Source organism: Convolutriloba macropyga, chromosome 12, assembly GCF_964194025.1.
Source record: "Convolutriloba macropyga chromosome 12, txConMacr16.3, whole genome shotgun sequence".
Taxonomy (NCBI): Eukaryota; Metazoa; Xenacoelomorpha; order Acoela; family Convolutidae; genus Convolutriloba; species Convolutriloba macropyga.
Genome location: NC_134479.1, coordinates 30893541 through 30911391, shown reverse-complemented (window position 1 = coordinate 30911391; position 17851 = coordinate 30893541). Strand labels below are relative to the sequence as shown.

Here is a 17851-nt window from a genome sequence, read left to right as displayed (position 1 = left end):
TCTTATCCGCAGAAAGAAACGCGATTAAATAATTATTACTAATGCCAAAATAATCAATTCCTCGACTTACGAACAGACCATGCTCGACAGAAATGCGCATATGAAACAACTGTTCTTCGACCCATGAAAAAAGACATGCTCCAACTTTACTTGCTATGAAATGTTCTTAGCTGGGATAAACATAGCCGGCAGATTGCCGGAAAATAGCCGCGATAGACGCTTGTGAGACCACTAAAGAAATAAGACAGACAGATCGCCCACCAGTCTTTTAATAAACGCTAGATTTTTCGGGTTAGAGTTGGACTGTTAATTTTGTTACACATATGGTCTATAAGGAGAAAGCTCTAAACGAGCCTTTTCAAAATTGATATTCAAAATCAAAAACTCAAGACTAATTCTCAAGAAATAGACTACTTAGATGCACACTATTGATCTATATTAAATGTTCGAAAAAGTTCCCTAAGTGAGTTCAGAAGTCATTTTTTAGTGAGGTAAATCACGCAATTGACCTAAAAGCAGAAATGACGTCAAGTACAAAAAATTTAACTACAAAAGAAATAGAAGGCACTGAAGTCATTGAATAGGTCAATTCCAAGAAGTCAGGTCGTAAGAATCATCGATGGAGACGACGAATTAAAAAAATAGCAGGACAAGTCCTGATGTACTATTCAAATAATCTTCATTGATTAAACAAAAAACTAGGCCTAGAATGAACTATGAATGGATTGGGAAAACGATTTTCAGCGTGAAAATTCAGATCCAAAAATTCAAAAAACAGTGAAAATCAAAATAAAATTGCCGCATGTGAACAAAAAGCCACTTACGAGAAAGCGAATTTTTGTTCAAATACCGTTCACTCTACTTTAAAATTAGAGCGAAAAAATTTCACGCCGCAAAAACCACTCGCTTTTTCGCTCCACTTCCTGTTTCGGCGTGACCAAAATCACTACTCCAATTTGACTTCAAAAATCATGAAAATGTGTGAACAGATCTTTAAAAAAAAGACAGCGCCCCAATACTATTCAAATTCTTTGAATTGTAAAAAACCACAATATCCCCAATAATAGCCGTTATCACTTCGCGGCTATTAATGAAAAAACTTTTCCTCGACTTTAACCAGTCGCAATTGGTCTATAATTAAGAGGTATCCCCAACTAGAATTATTAATTCTTTCCATAAGTCGACGTCTAAAACTGGGTTCCAATATGCTATGGTATACTGGGGTAGGATACGCACCCGATCTGGTTTCACTGAATCGCATCTTCTCGTCATCAGTGACCATGACTCCTCTACTGAGAGTGGGTGAAGCATCCCATAGATCATCTATCTCATCATCGGTGAAAAAATCGTAGATCACAAACACCTCAAACAACACAAATCAATTCAGAATCACAATAACACGAATCACGAATGTAAGAGTTCGTTCATTTTTATAAAATCGTTTTGAGGTTCCTTATCTAAGAAATAAATTGATGATCTTGGTGTTATGATTCGTGATCAAACTTACCTGTCTAGATTTTTCAATTATGAAATTGATCTTGGTCCTTGATTAGATGTCCTGATTCCAATCAGAATCTTCACTGCTCTTACTTTAGCTACTCTCCTGTTCCTCATAGAACTTATTTATAGAACAGTTTACTGTGCAAAACTGTTATGAAATAGGTATACCTTTTTTTATTTGAGAGTGCGCTCTCAGGGAATCAAATGCACCTTGATAAGATTTGTCGGTAAGATCTTATCAGGGTAGAACAATATTCCTAACATAGTCCTAAAATGTCTTCTTGACATTTATATAGTCTCACCTCAAAGTCAATCACAGTATGATCTGGTATGACTCGAATTAAGGTACGAATTGAAATGAAAAATATTTCCGCCTCGAAACGCCATCATATTTTAGCAGTGAATGTAATGAAATGTGACAAAATTTTTCACTGCATTCAACCTCCCGATTTTCTCTGTTTTTTAGCGTATAAAACACTTGACATCTCAACCCGGTATAGTTCATATGTCGCCGTTCCACAGATCAAGGCCAAAAATTTTTTCTGCTCTATTTTTTTTGCTTTATTCAAAAAATTGTAGAAAATTGACGCTTTTTGATCATTTTTTGCTACATACTGTTGGATTTTCCAGCATCCATTCAACTTTGAGTGGTTTCCAAATAAACTCCGGCTTCTCTCTCCACAATCCACATTTGAGAGTTGGGTCTGGGGTGGAATGCTTCTCTGGTTCCCTGCAAAGTCTCTCGTAACTGACTTCTAACTCCCTCTTCTCATCCAGACATTGATCTCCTCTTATGCAGTACTGCTTGTCACACTTTTCTTGGTCGGCTTTCTTCATTCGCACTGACAGTGACAAATTGTACCTGCAATGAGCGTTATTCAGTGCATATAGGTTTGAATTTGTCGTGGAAAAGTTAATCAGGGCCAGCTAAAGCCCAGGAGCTGTGCTAATATTTGCTAAGCCCCAGACGAACTCCAACGGTTATCTTGTAAGATCTTGCAAGATTCTTGCGAATAGCGTTTATCTTGCAAGATCTTGCAAGACTCTTGCAAAAAAAGTTTATCTTGCAAGATGCAAGATCCGGACGTTTATCTTGCAAGAATCTTACAAGATCTTGCAAGATAACCGTCCGATTTTGACTGGGGAGGTTCATAAGCAAAAAAAAAATACACCGATTGCTTTCAACAGAGAAAATACTTTTTCATAGGTGGAAAAAAAACAATTAACTGACTAAAAATGAAGATTATAAAATAGTTTACCATAAGTTGTGTGGTTATAAATAGCTAAACAATCCCAATACTCCAGCAATCCTAAAAGGGGAAATTTATAAATTCGGTGAAGAAGCCAAAACTTTAAGAAATCCTCGCCTGAAATGCGTAAAATTTATACCACGTCTTTCAAATCAAACTTTCTATGTATTGTTTTTTCGGAGCTTTACAATGGTTTACATCGAATCAAATGCCAAAAGAGCAAATGCCAACAGCTGAAAATTCTTGCAAAAAGTCTTTCATATTAAGCTGATAAAAAATGTTACACCCATAAAGTTGAAATTCTTAAACGTTTCAAGAATCACTTTCCAGAGTTGAAAGATCAAAGTTCGAATTTAAAACTTGTGCAAAAATTCTGGCCAAATGGATAAAACTTTGACATTCAAATGACCACATGGAGAAAAACAACGACTTCGAATTACAATAGTTTAAAAGAACTGGTTAAAAATTTGATGCTGTACTGTGATTTTTCAAATGAAAACCATTATATTTTAACCTGGAAAAAGCCTGATTTGTGCAGCAGAAATGAAGAAAAACGATTCACATTTAAACGTTTAAACATAACCGACTAACATCGGGCGAATTGCTCTCAAACGACCAGCGAGCTGTTGTTTTTGTCAGTAGCTGGCCACGGTTTAGTGAGGCTAACTTCAGCTTGATTCGACTCTGCAACTTTGAGTTATCCAGCCTTGTTAGTAAATAAATGAAATGAACTGATATTTTAAAAATTTGCAAAACATTGCAAAATTTAAAAGAAAAGCTTCCATTAAAAAGACCGACAGGACTAATATAGTTAAAAACTTTTTTTATGAAAGAATAATTAAATATCTAAGTTTAGTTACTCGAAAGAGATAAACTTTAGGCAGCACATTTATGTCGTCTTAATTAACAGAACATTTATCTTCTATCACAGAACATTTCAAGGGCTGATGAAGTTCTGAGGATGACAGGTAACTTTTAGATCACGTTATGATCATAACGTTAATGTCATTCTAAAAATCAGACAGCTTTTTTTTATAAAAATTTAAATTTTTGAAAGTTTCAGCTCACCTCAATCTTTTTCACAGAAATCGGAAAAGGATCTTCGCAGCTTATTGCGTTTAGTGATATTCTTTTACAACTCTTAAACGCAAGTTCTACAACCTGAGTTAGATGGCGAATTACAAGACGGAAATCTCTGACCAATTCGATTTTCCTTTTTTACTACTCCTATCGCAAAAAACTTTTATCAAGGTGCTCATGGCTTCTTAAACTTGTTTCTTTTTTCCTTCAGCATCGATAAAGTACTGCTTCGATTACGTTAATATTAATGATATTAAAGTACACAGAAAAAAAATAAGTCACTTTAAAACGGTGCGCTTGTGTATACACAAGTGTTCGCCACTTTTAGCAAATTTTGTAATGACATATGTATAGCAATAAGTTTCATTTTTTTAAGGGAAACAATTTTTTATTTCTTTGAAAGAAATAAACATTGTCTAACCTTGCAGCTGATGAGACTGCGCTTTGTCTGAGCCACTCAAGAGCCCTGCACTTGTCATTGTAATCAATGGCCGCCTCCACAAACACCTCAATCTCGCCCGGACGCAGACCTCGCAGACCACGGTACGTCTCTGAAATTGAACATATTCAGCTTCAGTGAACAGTTTTGATAAAAATAATAACCAAAAAACCGGGTAGCAGCATCGGCACATTTTCACCGGAATATTGAGAGAGAAATGCAACGCTGTGCCGACTTCAGTGATCTGTTCAATGAGCTGATCTTGTAAAAACTGAGCGCTTTTCAGTTCATTTATTACATAAAATTCAGAAATTTCCTCGACTTGGGAAAATATTATGGATCTATGATAATCAAATGACGGTTTAGCATTCATAGTTCTGTTCAGAGCGAAATCCACCTTTATTCTACAGAAATGGATTTTCACCGCATTTTATTGTTCGTGATAATTGGGCTCTAGACAAATATTTTTTGCGGCCATATTCCAATAAAATTCAATCAGAGGGGTGCCACATTGCCACCAATAGAGTGAAAACCGGATTGCATGGGTCCAAACGCAACTATGCTGCTATCTCAATTAATGAACCGTTTTGCGAGTTGTACTGCTCATTTAGCTATCATCATTAACAAAATGATTTAGTTAACGTTTTCAATTCAATTTACTTGCCAAAATAATTTTTTTTTTTAAAAACATGCTAATTGGTCTGCTCTTTTTGCTATAATTTTTCCTTATAGAGTTTTGTCAGAATGTCAGTAAAAACAGTAAAATTTTGCCAAAAATGTGCTGAGCGAAATGAATTGATACAAATTTCAGCCTTATCAGAGCTTTTCAGCGCATAGTCCTTTAAGAGTTTTGTGCTAACTTTTAAAAATAAAAATTTCAGAACATCGATCAACATAGTTTTCAGAAAATAAAGCTCTGGGTTCCAAGTTATATGACCGTTTACTCACTAATTTTGCCCTTAACAATTGCCGAAGTGTCCAACTGGTACAACTCTTGAAGTCTCAGCAATCCCAGAGCAGCCTTCTTTAGATCCATAGCACTTATTGTCAGAGTCTCGATGTCTTTCAGCATAGGAGTAAACTGAGGATAGGTCACTATTTGTTGAGGATTGTCGAATAAAGTGTCCCAAGTTGCAGTTGTGGAACCGTTGCGGGTCAAGGTGCTCAGAATTCTAAGCAAATCAAATGATTAAAAGCACATTAAATTTTATTCAGAAACTTTTCAAAACAATGCTACGCAATTAGAAGTTTTCCAACAAAAAAAGGCTCCCACGAGATTAAGTGTAGCGCAGAACATTAAAACAAATCTTATTGAAAGCCTAAGCGGAACCAATTTAATTTAATTTAATTTAATTTAATTTAATTTAAAGAGGCCCCTATTTAATTGTTGTAATTATCCTTTTGTTGCTTTTCCATTCAATCGCATCAGCCGAAGTGCAATTGGCTCGCTAATGAAGCATAAACAAACTTTTTGAAAATTTTCTCGTTGATAGCTGTCCGATTTTTAGACTTTATGACTATACGTTCATAAAATATTATGAGATTTTTTAAGTTTTGTCCCTATCTGTTGTTGTTTTTCTCTTGTTGCTTTTATCATTAACAACCAGTACCAATAGTTTTTTAATAAAGCATGAACAAATTGTCTAGAGCTGAAATTTTTTTTTCATATTTGTGCAAATAATAACAGTCTATTTTCATGAAATATTAGCTAATTTCTGAGTGGTCAAGTATTTTTTGTTCTAACTGTCATCATAAAAAATTTTATTGAAAACTTAAGGCCCATTGAGACACTAATGTGGTAAAATTGAGGTTATGGGAATTTTTCCCATCTTTTCTTGACCATTTAAAAAACTGATTGCGTTCAGAAATATTATTGATTTTTCAGCTTTCTGTAGTTCTAATTTTCGTGCTGTCGTTTAGACAAATTAGCGTTAGGTCTCATTTGTCTCCAATGAAGTTAGAGTAATAGGGTTTTAGAACTGCCTGTTTTTGCAAGTTATTTTGTGTCCTGTATGTTATTTTAGTTTCTGCTGTCCTCTCGTTTAGTCGCAACGACAACTGTTTATGTTGGCTCTCTAGAAAAGCTAAATTGAAAATACCTAATTGTTTCATTAGATTTCTAGTAGATTTAATATACTTGGCACTTTTTAGTTTCAAAAAACTCAAAGATTCTTTGCGTTCCTTTAGTTTTTGTACTTCCTTCTGTCATTCTGCTTCGCAATCTCATTAATGACGCAATTGAAAAACCCTTCAATGACGCAAATCGAATAGTTGCTTTATTTTAGCTCATATTTAGCTGTAAGAAAAGTTTTGACATCAATTGTTTCAAAAAAGAGATTTGATTTTTGATGATTGCTCATGTTGTTTATTCTTTTTGTTTTTTTTGTTAAGAATATGTCTCAATTAAATTTTTATGCTAAAAATAATCTAACCGTTGTCTAGGTTGCAGTGGTTTTTAGGCTTATGGATTTTTTTTCAAATAGGATAAAAAAAGTTGTTGTTTAGATCTTTTCGTTTGATGTAGCAACAGTCAGATTGGTTTTACGTACTGAAAACAGAAAATGACAAAATAAGAAGGCACAAATTATATGAGGAACTGAGATAATTCGTACGTAAAAATTAAAAAGGATGAAGCATTTTACGGCGTCCAAATAAACCAAATGACTTAAATTATATTTTTAAATTTTCAAAAGTTGTCAAAATCTGCGAATAATTCAGATAATAAAAATTGAAGAGCTGTGCTCTAATTTGAAACAGTTTGAAGTTTCAACGGGATTTCGGCTCTTAGTAGAAGTGTAAACTGCTCTGCCATATTCTACAGATGTGTTCTATTGAAAAAAAGATCTGATGTGTTGAAAAAGAACAGAGTAGTCTATTGAAAAAGAACAGAGCAGTCAAATTCAAATCTGTCGACTTTATTCGAAACAAATTGATATCATTAGAACAGGGCGCAACGCTAATTGTTAGAACCGCAATTGGCACCACACAAATTAATTGGAAAAGCATAGTTCGAGCAGGTTTTAACGAAGCTTTCGTTTTCTTCTAAATTGATAATTATAAAGTTTTGGAAGAAATAGATAAATTAAAGACAAGATTCAATATTCTTCATTCAATTTGCAATAAACCCCTGAAATACTGAAGTATTGTATAGGACATTCAAATAGGTTTTTTTCGGTTAAGGGATAATGGTTGATCCCAAGCGATGTATGATCAAAATATGCCCAAAAAATTTTAACTAACTTACTTTTTTTGTGCTTTCTTTTCATATTTTCGACCATTTGTTGGCCATCTTTTGCTTTTTACTGACTTATTTTGTTGGCTATTTTGAGACATATGTAAGCATTGTCAAGTCTTGTCTAAGACAGGCAAGTGTAAATAAAAGCTTTGGCCGAGACATGTAAGTCTAAGTGCAAGTCCTGGCCAAGATTTGCTTTTGGACGGACTTGAGCTATCCTGCTAAGTGTAGAAAAGGACATGATCATAGCTTTGCACCAGTACTAATATCAGACTTGCAATTAGACATGCTCAACACTGATATTGGCTTAAAAAAGAGATACCTGTGCTTGTGTACAATGCAGACAGAGTTTGCAAAATTTTTCAATTAAGTCTGAAATATTTCAGGCCTGTCGTAATTATACAGCCTGTTGATTTTGTTTCATAAAAAAATTGAGAAAAGAGAAACATAACCGACTAAACGTCGGAAGAATTGCTCTTGAACGACTAGTGGGAACTCTAATCAATTGCAGCCTGCTTCAGTCGGGGGGGGGGGGGGGGGGGAGCCTAAATGGGACTGAGAAGTTCTATAGTGGGCTTCAAATAACCACATTAGAGGTTAACATATACCACTATTAAGATTGAAAGTAAAAAATGACACCAGTTTCGGTGCACTTTTCATTTGACTTTTAGTATTAAATTGCCGCCAATTGAGTTCAGCTGCTTGAAATTGTGATTGAGAGAGAATTTTAGATCACGCGAAATGCAAAAAGTCAAGGGCGTAAAAGTCACTCAAAAAGTCAAAATTGTCAAGCGAAAATTTTGCATTAAAAAAGACACACACGTTTACAATAATTGCTATGAACTACGTTCAAGAGCAATTAAAAAGAAAGATAAACTCCATAATTCACGATATATAAAACATAATAGTTTCAAAAAATTACTATTTACACAAAATAATTAAGTTTTTATATGACTCATGCCCTTAAAGAGGTTTAATTAAGGTTACGAAATACAAAGACAAATTACTGGGAAAGACAAGGACATGATAGAAGAACTATTTCACCGGAGAGAAAAACGGAAATTTTTATCAAATACTCATGAATGGATAAAATTGGCGGACTTTTGAATGATGTGATCAAACTTTCAGTGTTTTGATAACATCAATAACGAACAAAACTCTGGAATATAGCAGGACAGTGCTTGATCAGAGAATGATGTTGGTCTTTAATAGCCTGAAAGGAGATGGTTAGGAGCGCAAAAAATTTAAGTGGACAAAACTCTGATCAGAAGCCCGTGGGGTCTGAGACCTCAAACCTGGGAATAGATCGTGTTAGCAAAGGGACAATTAAGTTTAAGTTAAATAAATGAGCACCTCAAATTAAGATGAGGGAATCGAGAATGTTGTTACCTTTTGAATTTGGGCCACACTTTGCTGAACTTGTACACCAGAATGTACTAAAACGGAAAACAGTTATCAAAACGACTCGATATCCACCCTGTAAAATAAAATACTATGTTAAAATATTAACATCGTCAGTATTTAACATAATTAAAAACGTCATTCTACGACATATTTGAAGAATCTAGACATTTTACCCAGTACTTACCAAGTCATAACAATTATTAAGAGTTATTATGAAAAACGTATCTTAGCAAGACATACAAAGTTTTGAGCAAACAAGATCTTGATTGGCTCAGCAAGATGCAGTAAGCTGAACGTCGCTGAGATAAAACATATATGCGACGCATTGTTGATGCAAGTTTTGTCATTATGATTACAATGACGCTCCGATAGAGGTATTGGTAAAAGAGGCACAATCTAGCCTGATTGATAGGGTGGTATATGATGTGAGGGTCAGTCCACGGAGGTTTCTTCACAGGATAAGTCACATCTTTCAAAATGTCCTCCTCCTTCAACAGCTCCTAAAATATATTCCCTCTTCAAGCTGCATCAATCGCTTATCTTTCAAGGAGGTGGTTGCTTTTTCAGTACTCTTCTTTCGCTCAAAAGCAATCAACGAACTGTTAAATCTTGGCTAATCTCTCCACAGTTTTTTGATTCCTCGAAAAAGTTTACCTTTAGGAGTCTCAATAAACATTTTTCTGCTCTTCTTACAAACAATCAACCATGAAGAAAAAACACCGAGTACAAAATTTAAAAACCATTTTTTGTCAACTTTCAAAGCTTTTGAAATAAAACCGCGATTTATAATCATAGGGCGGAAGAATCATCCACGTACGGAAAAAGAAGAGTTAAAGCAAAAATGAAATTGAAATGTAATATCAAATTTTGTAATTGAAAAGGTTGCTGAACCTTTTAATCTCTTTTGCGCCTTTTCCTCGGCATGTGTACGCAAGAGGTGTGTACGAAAGAGGTGTGTGCGCTTGCAATTAAATAGTGCCTTAGCCCCCTGAACAATTATACAATTTTTGCTCAGTGAACTTGTACTCAATGCATACGTAAACATATATATATATATATATATATATATATATATATATATATATATATATATATATATATAATACGTGAAAATAAGTGCATAGATGCTGCAGAAAATGTTACCAGAATTAAACATTCTTTCTTTATTTCTTCTGGTAAAGGAGTTAAATATAGTAGGTTTTTAAAACAGAGTGCTCAAGTATATTGAGAGTAAATGGAATTGATTCTGTTCAACCGCAATTTTCTCTATATTTTCTAATTGTGAATTATGAAACAAGGAGCCTCGATAATGTGCGATTGCCCAGAATTTTCCCACCCACCCGTCCACCACAAATCGGAACACATCAAGCCAAAAATTTTTTTAGGAATGTCAGTTGAAGTGATGCAAACTTCTTGAATTAGCTGTTATGTTCAACAAATATAGTTGCAATGAATTGCTTGACATTGTTTCACCTGTTAACTTTTCATTTTTTAGAAAATATATATTCGAAAAGCGTTAAAATACAATTTAATAAATAATTCCAAATTTTTAATTGACAGAACGGGACATTTTAAGTTCTCTTTTCAAATTAATTTTTTATCATTATTGATCCATGATAGAATTTCGATCAAATTATAGTCCTGAACTTTGTTAGAATTATTAGAAAGAAAGTTTAACTTACCAGATTACTAAGACGAGAGCAAATCGATTTTAGTCACAAAATTTATGAAAAATTAATCGTCAATTAATGTTTCTTAGAATCAATATTCGGCTAGAACTTCTGAATCTAGATAACTATTATTAGACTGAGACTCTTTTTTGTAAAAACTTCCCAGCGCGTATTGAATGGTTATGATACCAACGGACATGTGAACGAATTCCTGGAAAGTATAATTGCATTTGTGTTATCACTTGTGACTGATATCTAAGAAATTTGCAGAAGCAAAACATATTAGACAACCCTTGTGGCGCCCACTGTAATTCATGGTATTAAGATTAGGTTTGTATATTGACTTTTTTGTCTTATGTCTTATGTCTTATGTCTTTTATGTCTTATGGGTATATGTTCTAATAATCAGATGTCTCCTGTAATTTCTACTGTAAGGTATTTTTTTTAATCGTTCATTTTAAGAAATTAATTTTTCTGCTTAGTTAAAAACGCTTTCTATTCCGCTTGCAAAATTCCTCTACCAAACAGTTATGGGCCCAACAGCTTTCTATTTCATATAACTAATTTTTAAAAAAAAAAACAAATTTGTTGTTAACAGTCATAATCCTTCTCTGCTGAGCACTTTATTTTCGCAATAGTTTTGCCTGACCAAACTAAGATGGATCAACAGACAGTGAAATTCCTGACCTACTCGGGAAAAGCGCCGGATTTAGCAATCTGGAGAACGAGATTTGTGGTAATGATGCCGACGAAGGGACTCTACAAATCACTACTGGGGACAGATGAGCGACCCAATGAGCCTGCACGACAGCCAATTGGGCAAGCAAGGATGAAAAGAAGAACCAAAAGGTGCTGATGGATGCATATGGGAACGAAGTTTTAGTCATCAAGGCGAAAAGAAGCAATGTGTGGTGCCATCTGACAACTACTCTAGATGCGAGAACCCTCAAGCTAATGTGATAAGACTGTGTGGGAGATGACGGCATCAGAGATAGAGCAAAGGCTTGGAACGTTTAGCAAGAGAGAATTTTGAGTGTGGAGACGCCGACTGAGGTGACTTTAGTTTGTTGGTACAGCTTGGTGATAGGGATTGGTGGTACGAGTTGAAGAAATGGCTGTAGAACTTCCATGAGATTACAGCACAGAGAGAGAATGAATCATAAGGGGACACTGCTTTGTGCGTGCGATCGGATCCCTGGACACTTTGCCAAGAACTGCAGGAGGAAAGGGGCAGCACAGTGTAGCAAATGTGGTGAGAATTGCAATACAGACAGGGCATGCAAGAGACAAAGAGTTGAAGGCAAACATGATTCAGTGGCAATGGGTCCAACATTGGCAACACCAGACGAAGAATCCTGCGCAGCTCTTAACCAGGGGAAGAAAGCAGGCATGCAGGTGGACAGTGGTTGTGTCGATCACGTAGTTAAAAACATCGAAGTGTTCCTGTAGAATGTACCCATACAATCAGTGGTCATAAATCCCAACGAAGAGGCCTCCAAAGTAGAGGGCAGAGGCTGTGTGAGGATCAACATAAACTAAATCAAAGATTAATTCCAATGCAACTCAAGAATGTTTTGTGTGTGCTTGACTCTTCCTCAAACCTGTTCTCCTATCATTCTCACGCTACAGGGAATGGGTACATAGTGTCATTTCCGGGAAAGATATTAGCTGCAAGAAACTCCAGAAGGGAGCTCGGGTAAAAACTAAAGCAAGAAAATAATTTGTTTTACTTATCTTTCAGCGTTCTAGAATTCAAGATGACTTCCAACCGCTTGAAACTTGACAGTGAAAAACTTAGCGAAGACAACTGGGTCATTTGAATCAACCAGATGTGGTCAGGATTTCAGCACAGACAGTGGGGGAACTCGACGATGTATGCAATTGGTGCGCATTGCCCAAGGTCACAATAACTGGCACGCATTGACCAAGAGTGACAGAGACTCAAAAGAGAAGGTGGAGAGGGTGTTCACGGACGTGACGGGACCTTTTAGAGTAGTGTCAATATTAGGGTTCCGGTTAGGGTACCAGTAAACAAAGTTTGTGTTTGTGGACTTGCTTAAGGCAAAGAGAGAAACACTGGCGAGCTTTAAAAGTTTCCTCTCAATGTGGGGACGCCCACGAAGCTGAGGCAAGACAATGCAAAGAGGTTTCTTTCAGAGCAGCTCAAAGTTTTTTTTGCTTAGATAAAGGTATTCTACAGGAGAAGTCCATACCAAAAAACCGCCACAACAGAATGGATTCGCTTAGAGGAACAGCACGACACTGCTCAAGATGGCAATATGCTTGCTCATTGACTTAGGACTTCCCAAGGTGTTGTAGGGAGCAGCAACTCTTTACGCAACAAGAAATATGGTTTTGGACGAGGAGAAGGAAAGTGCCAAGCAGAGCTGATGTGTGGTATAAAACCCAAGCTATCAAATAGTAATTGATCTATGTTTGGTTGCAGAGTCTTCTTCAGGAACACGAACAAAGACGTCGGCAATCTTGAACCCAAGGCACTTGAAGAAAAACTTGCGTATTACACTGAAGGAGACAACGGTACCTGGTGTACGTACCCAACACACGCAAGGTGGTGGCAGTGAGAAATGAGACCATCAAGGAGACCAAAGTGGCTTCAATTGCTGACAACACATAGACTTAGGGTGACTTGTTGTAACTAAGACTGACTCTGTAGAACCCAAAAAAGTCTACCAAGTCAAACAAGGTGACGATTGGGAACAGTGGCACCGGGCTAAAAAGGACGAGGTTAGGGCGCTGCAAGACAACGAGAATTGGTACCTAGTGAGACCACCAACAGACAGGGACGTCATACGGGGCAAATAGGAGCACAAACTTAAATTTGGACCTAGTGGTCAAGTTGACAAATACAAAGCACGCTATGCAGCGAAGGGCTTCAAACAAGTGGAAGGACTGAACTATTTTGAGACTTTTGCGCCTACCTGTAAGCCAGAGGCGTTCAGGATACCACTCCAACTATCAGCGAAGCAAGGCCAACTGATGCATCAATTTGATGTCAAGAGGGCATTTCTGCAATCGCCAATAGAGGAAGAGGTGTATCTGGAAGAGCCACAGGAGTTTTTAAAACGAGGATGAGATAAAAGGAAGTTAATATGTCGATTGAATCAGTCAATTTATGTTTTAAAACAGGCTACCAACAACAGGTATAAGGAGCTAGAAAACTTTCCACTGCGACAGGGTTTCACCAGCAACAGGAACGACCATTGTTTGTTCGCCAGAGCATAGACAGAGGATCACACCTTCACCTTGTCCTGGTTGGGGACATCATAGTAGCATCAAGAAGCATGACAGGGATCTTCCATGTCAAGAAGTCAATCAGGGCAACAATTCAATAGATGACAGAGGGTTACTACACTGGTTTATTGGGTTTAAGAGTCAGACAAGAGGAGGACAAAGTCACAGTCAACCAAGATCGCTACATAGATACAATTGAGCGTTTTCGATTGGATCAATGCAAAACCTCAAGAACTCTGGCCAATTTGAATTTGAAACTTGATACAAGTCAGAACGGACACGAAGTATTGGACCAGAGGATCTACAAACGCTTCTGTATCTGGCCAAACAGACGAGGCCAGACATCAAGTTCACAGCCAACATTCTGTCCAAAAACATGAATGCACCTACCCATTAACACAGGGTATGCAGAAAACAACTCCTGCGATATCTTCAATGTTCAAAAGCTTGAAAATTGTTTACAAAAAACAGGCTACTTGTGATTTAAAGAGGGAAATAGATGCAGACCGGACTGGTGATGTGAAGGACAGAAAATCAACGAAGGGCTATTACTTCAAGCTCAACGGACGTGGCGCACTCAGCTGGGGTGTCAGAAGCACACCACATTTACTCTTTGTTCAGGAAACAGTATATCAGGTAATGGCAGCAGTAGATCAAGAAGTATTTTGTCTGAAATATATTTTTGATGATTTCGACATCTAACCCGAACATCTAATAGCAATAAGAGAGGACAATCAGAGTTGTATCAAATTGTGCCAAAGCCAGTTATGCACAAGGGCAGCAAAAACATTGAGACTCATTCGCGACAAGACCGAAAGTGGGACTATTTTAATTTCTTACGTTCCTACAGACAAAATAGCAGCCGACATCTTCACGATATCCGTGCTAGTATCGAAGGTGGAAACTTTCAGAAGTTTTGATGGAAACAGACTCTACATAATCAGCTAACGTCTGAGTGGGGGCGCTAAAATTTCAATCAAACTATAGCCCTGAACTTAGATAGAATTAAGAGAAAGAAAGTTTAACTTATCAGATAACTAAGACTAGAGCAATTTAATTTTTCGTCTCAAAATTAATATAAAAGAATCGTCAATTAATCGTACTTAGAATCAATATTCCGTTGAAACTGGGGAGTGTAGAGAACCATTATTAGAGTAAAGTTAGATTGTGTAGAACCGGATTATGATACTTACGGAAATGTGAACGAATTCCTGAAAAACTGTAATTGCTTTTTATTTATTTTATCACTTAGGACTGATTTCTAGGAAAATTTGCAGGCAAAAACATATAAAATAACCCTTGTGGCGCCCACTGTAAATCATTGTATTAAGATTAGGTTTGAAACCTGACTTTCTTTATTAATAACGGGTTATGTACACCTGATTCTTGAGCCTGTTTTCATCCCCAAAATCAAATCACCATCTTTGTCACATAATTAGATGTCTCCTGTAAATCTCCAAATTGTACTGTAAAACATAAGTTTTGTTATTCTTCCATTTTGAGAATTTAATTTGTCTACTTAGTTCAAACAACACATTTTATTCAGCTTGCGAAAATACGAAACCTCACAGGTAATGAGCCTACCAGCTTTCTAAGTCATAAAACTAATATTGAAAACAAAATTAATTTATTGTTGACAGTCATAATCTTTTTCTGCTGAGCATTTTTATTTCACAACTGTGTTGCCTGATCAAACTACCATGGATCAACAGACACTGCAGCTGCTGACCTACACGGGAAAAGCTCAGGACTTTCCAATCTGGAGCACGAAATTTTTGGCGATGATGCCGACATAGGGGTTCTACAAATCGCTACTTGGGGCACAGGAGCAACCCAATGAGCCTGCACCGCAGCCAATGGGGCAAGCAATGATAAAAAGAGGAACCAAAAGGTGCTGATGGATGCATATGAGAACGAAGTTGCAGATATCAAGTAGAAACGAAGCAATGTGTGTTACAAAAAAAATGATTCCTAAAATTTTTGTGTTTATGGTCTTCTATGGGCCATAGATTTCTATGGTCTTGGATATGGAATCCAAGTCCCCTTAAAAACGTTTTTTTTATTATTCTAACGAAAATAAAATTTTGTCACTTTTGCTTAATGTATTTTGCGATCCAAAAACGTCATTTGAGACTTTGTTGTGTTTTTTGTATGGCTTTGATGTGGTATCTAAGATACCATAAGCACCATACATGATTTTGATATGGTATCTAAGATTGATTTATGGTGGTCAGCCCGGGCAATAACTTGTCAAAATAAGCAAAATTCAAAGACCCTCCAATTAAAATATCCTACGCAGAAAAGGCTTTCAAAAAATACCATTTGCAAATTTCTGCGATGATTATATCAATCACTAAAAATGACACCGCAAAAATACCCGCTGAACATATTAATCCTCCTCCAAAATGAGAGTTCGAGTATATTTTTTACCTGCAAAACTAAAGAATACTGGAGCACATCTCTGACACCCTGGCACAATTTGAAATCATACTGGAACAAATACAGCAATTTATCCCCGGAAGCGTACAGGCCACCGTGTGATGTATCCACCTGTTTCTCTTTACTGGCTTTACTGTTGGCCTTTGACCCCTGCTGAGCTTCGCATCCAAATTCGTAATGATGATGACAAGTTAACAAGACAAAAATCGTTAGAGAATTATATTGCAAGCTGAAAAAAGTACCTCTCATTGTTAATCTGTGCTATAGTGCTCAAATTTTATTTTGTTGATTAACGTTGTATGCGAGAGATATTTTTGTACAACTCAAAGAGCAAAGAGCGAAAATGACAAAAGTCATATTGGTAAATGGTTTGGTTAATTTTCTTAGTCATTCTTGTGTATGTAATGCACTCTTTAAGTCTGATACAAAAACATTAAGTGAATGTTTAAGTTTGTAAGCTAAAACCATGCAAAGCTTAGCTTAGCTTTTACCTTCAATGAATCTCTTTTTGCTCAAAGTTCCGGACAATTTCTTCAAGTGATTATATCTGTATGTATGTATGTATGTATGTATGTATGTATGTATGTATAAATATATATATATATATATATATATATATATATATATATATTAGCTTAAGATTTAGCTTAAGATATGGTTTATATATATATATATATATATATATATATATAAAGAAGATATAGTTTATATATATATATATATATATATATATATATATATATATATATGTATACACATATATATATATATATATATATATATATATATATATATATATATATATAGAAGATATTTTGGTTTAAATATATATATATATATATTTATATATATATATATATGTATATATATATATATATATATATATATAAATATATATATATATATATATATATATATATATATATATTAGCTTAAGATTTAGCTTAAGATATGGTTTAAATATATATATATATATATATATATATATAAAGAAGATATAGTTTATATATATATATATATATATATATATGTATACATATATATATATATATATATAGAAGATATTTTGGTTTAAATATATATATATATGTATATATATATATATATATATATATATATATATATATATATATATATAATATATATATATATATATATATATATATATATATATATGCGTGTGTGGGTATATTATTGTTTATATACATATATATATATATATATATATATATATATATGTATGTATATATGTGTGTATATATATATATTTATATATATATATATATATATATATATATATATAATACATATATATATATATATATATATATATATATATATATATATATATATATGCGTGTGTGTATATGTGTGTGTGTTTGCTCGTGTATATGTGGTTGTGTTTGTGCGTGTTTTGGTTTGTGTGTGAGTGTGTGAGTGCATGGGTTTTGTGCGTGTGTGTAACTTTTTTGAATCAGATTTTGGTCTCTCCATAATCATTCTGACAACAAACTCGCAAAAGTTTTAACATGGCACATTCGTTTTTTTTTGTAAATAGTTGATATGGTGTTAGTGGGTCGGG

The 17851-nt window shown here is 35.0% G+C and overlaps 2 protein-coding genes across 3 annotated transcripts in view; one reads left to right on the top strand and one right to left on the bottom strand.

Moving 5' to 3' along the window:
- LOC142350248 (prolyl 4-hydroxylase subunit alpha-1-like) overlaps positions 1–16609 on the bottom strand; it is a 37238-nt gene extending 20629 nt beyond the window's left edge. For both annotated transcript variants that reach the window (XM_075402024.1, XM_075402023.1), the window contains exons 1-7: positions 16261–16609; positions 9310–9408; positions 8894–8940; positions 5218–5441; positions 4252–4381; positions 2116–2362; positions 1237–1363 (exon numbers count right to left, since the gene is read on the bottom strand). In XM_075402024.1, the coding sequence (XP_075258139.1) occupies positions 1237–1363; positions 2116–2362; positions 4252–4381; positions 5218–5441; positions 8894–8940; positions 9310–9408; positions 16261–16518 (1132 nt within the window). In that variant the 5' untranslated portion in view covers positions 16519–16609. The remainder of the gene's footprint in view (positions 1–1236; positions 1364–2115; positions 2363–4251; positions 4382–5217; positions 5442–8893; positions 8941–9309; positions 9409–16260) is intronic.
- Positions 1–17851, top strand: part of LOC142350808 (uncharacterized) — a 201774-nt gene that overhangs the window by 136795 nt on the left and 47128 nt on the right. The gene's annotated exons all lie outside the window — the stretch shown is intronic.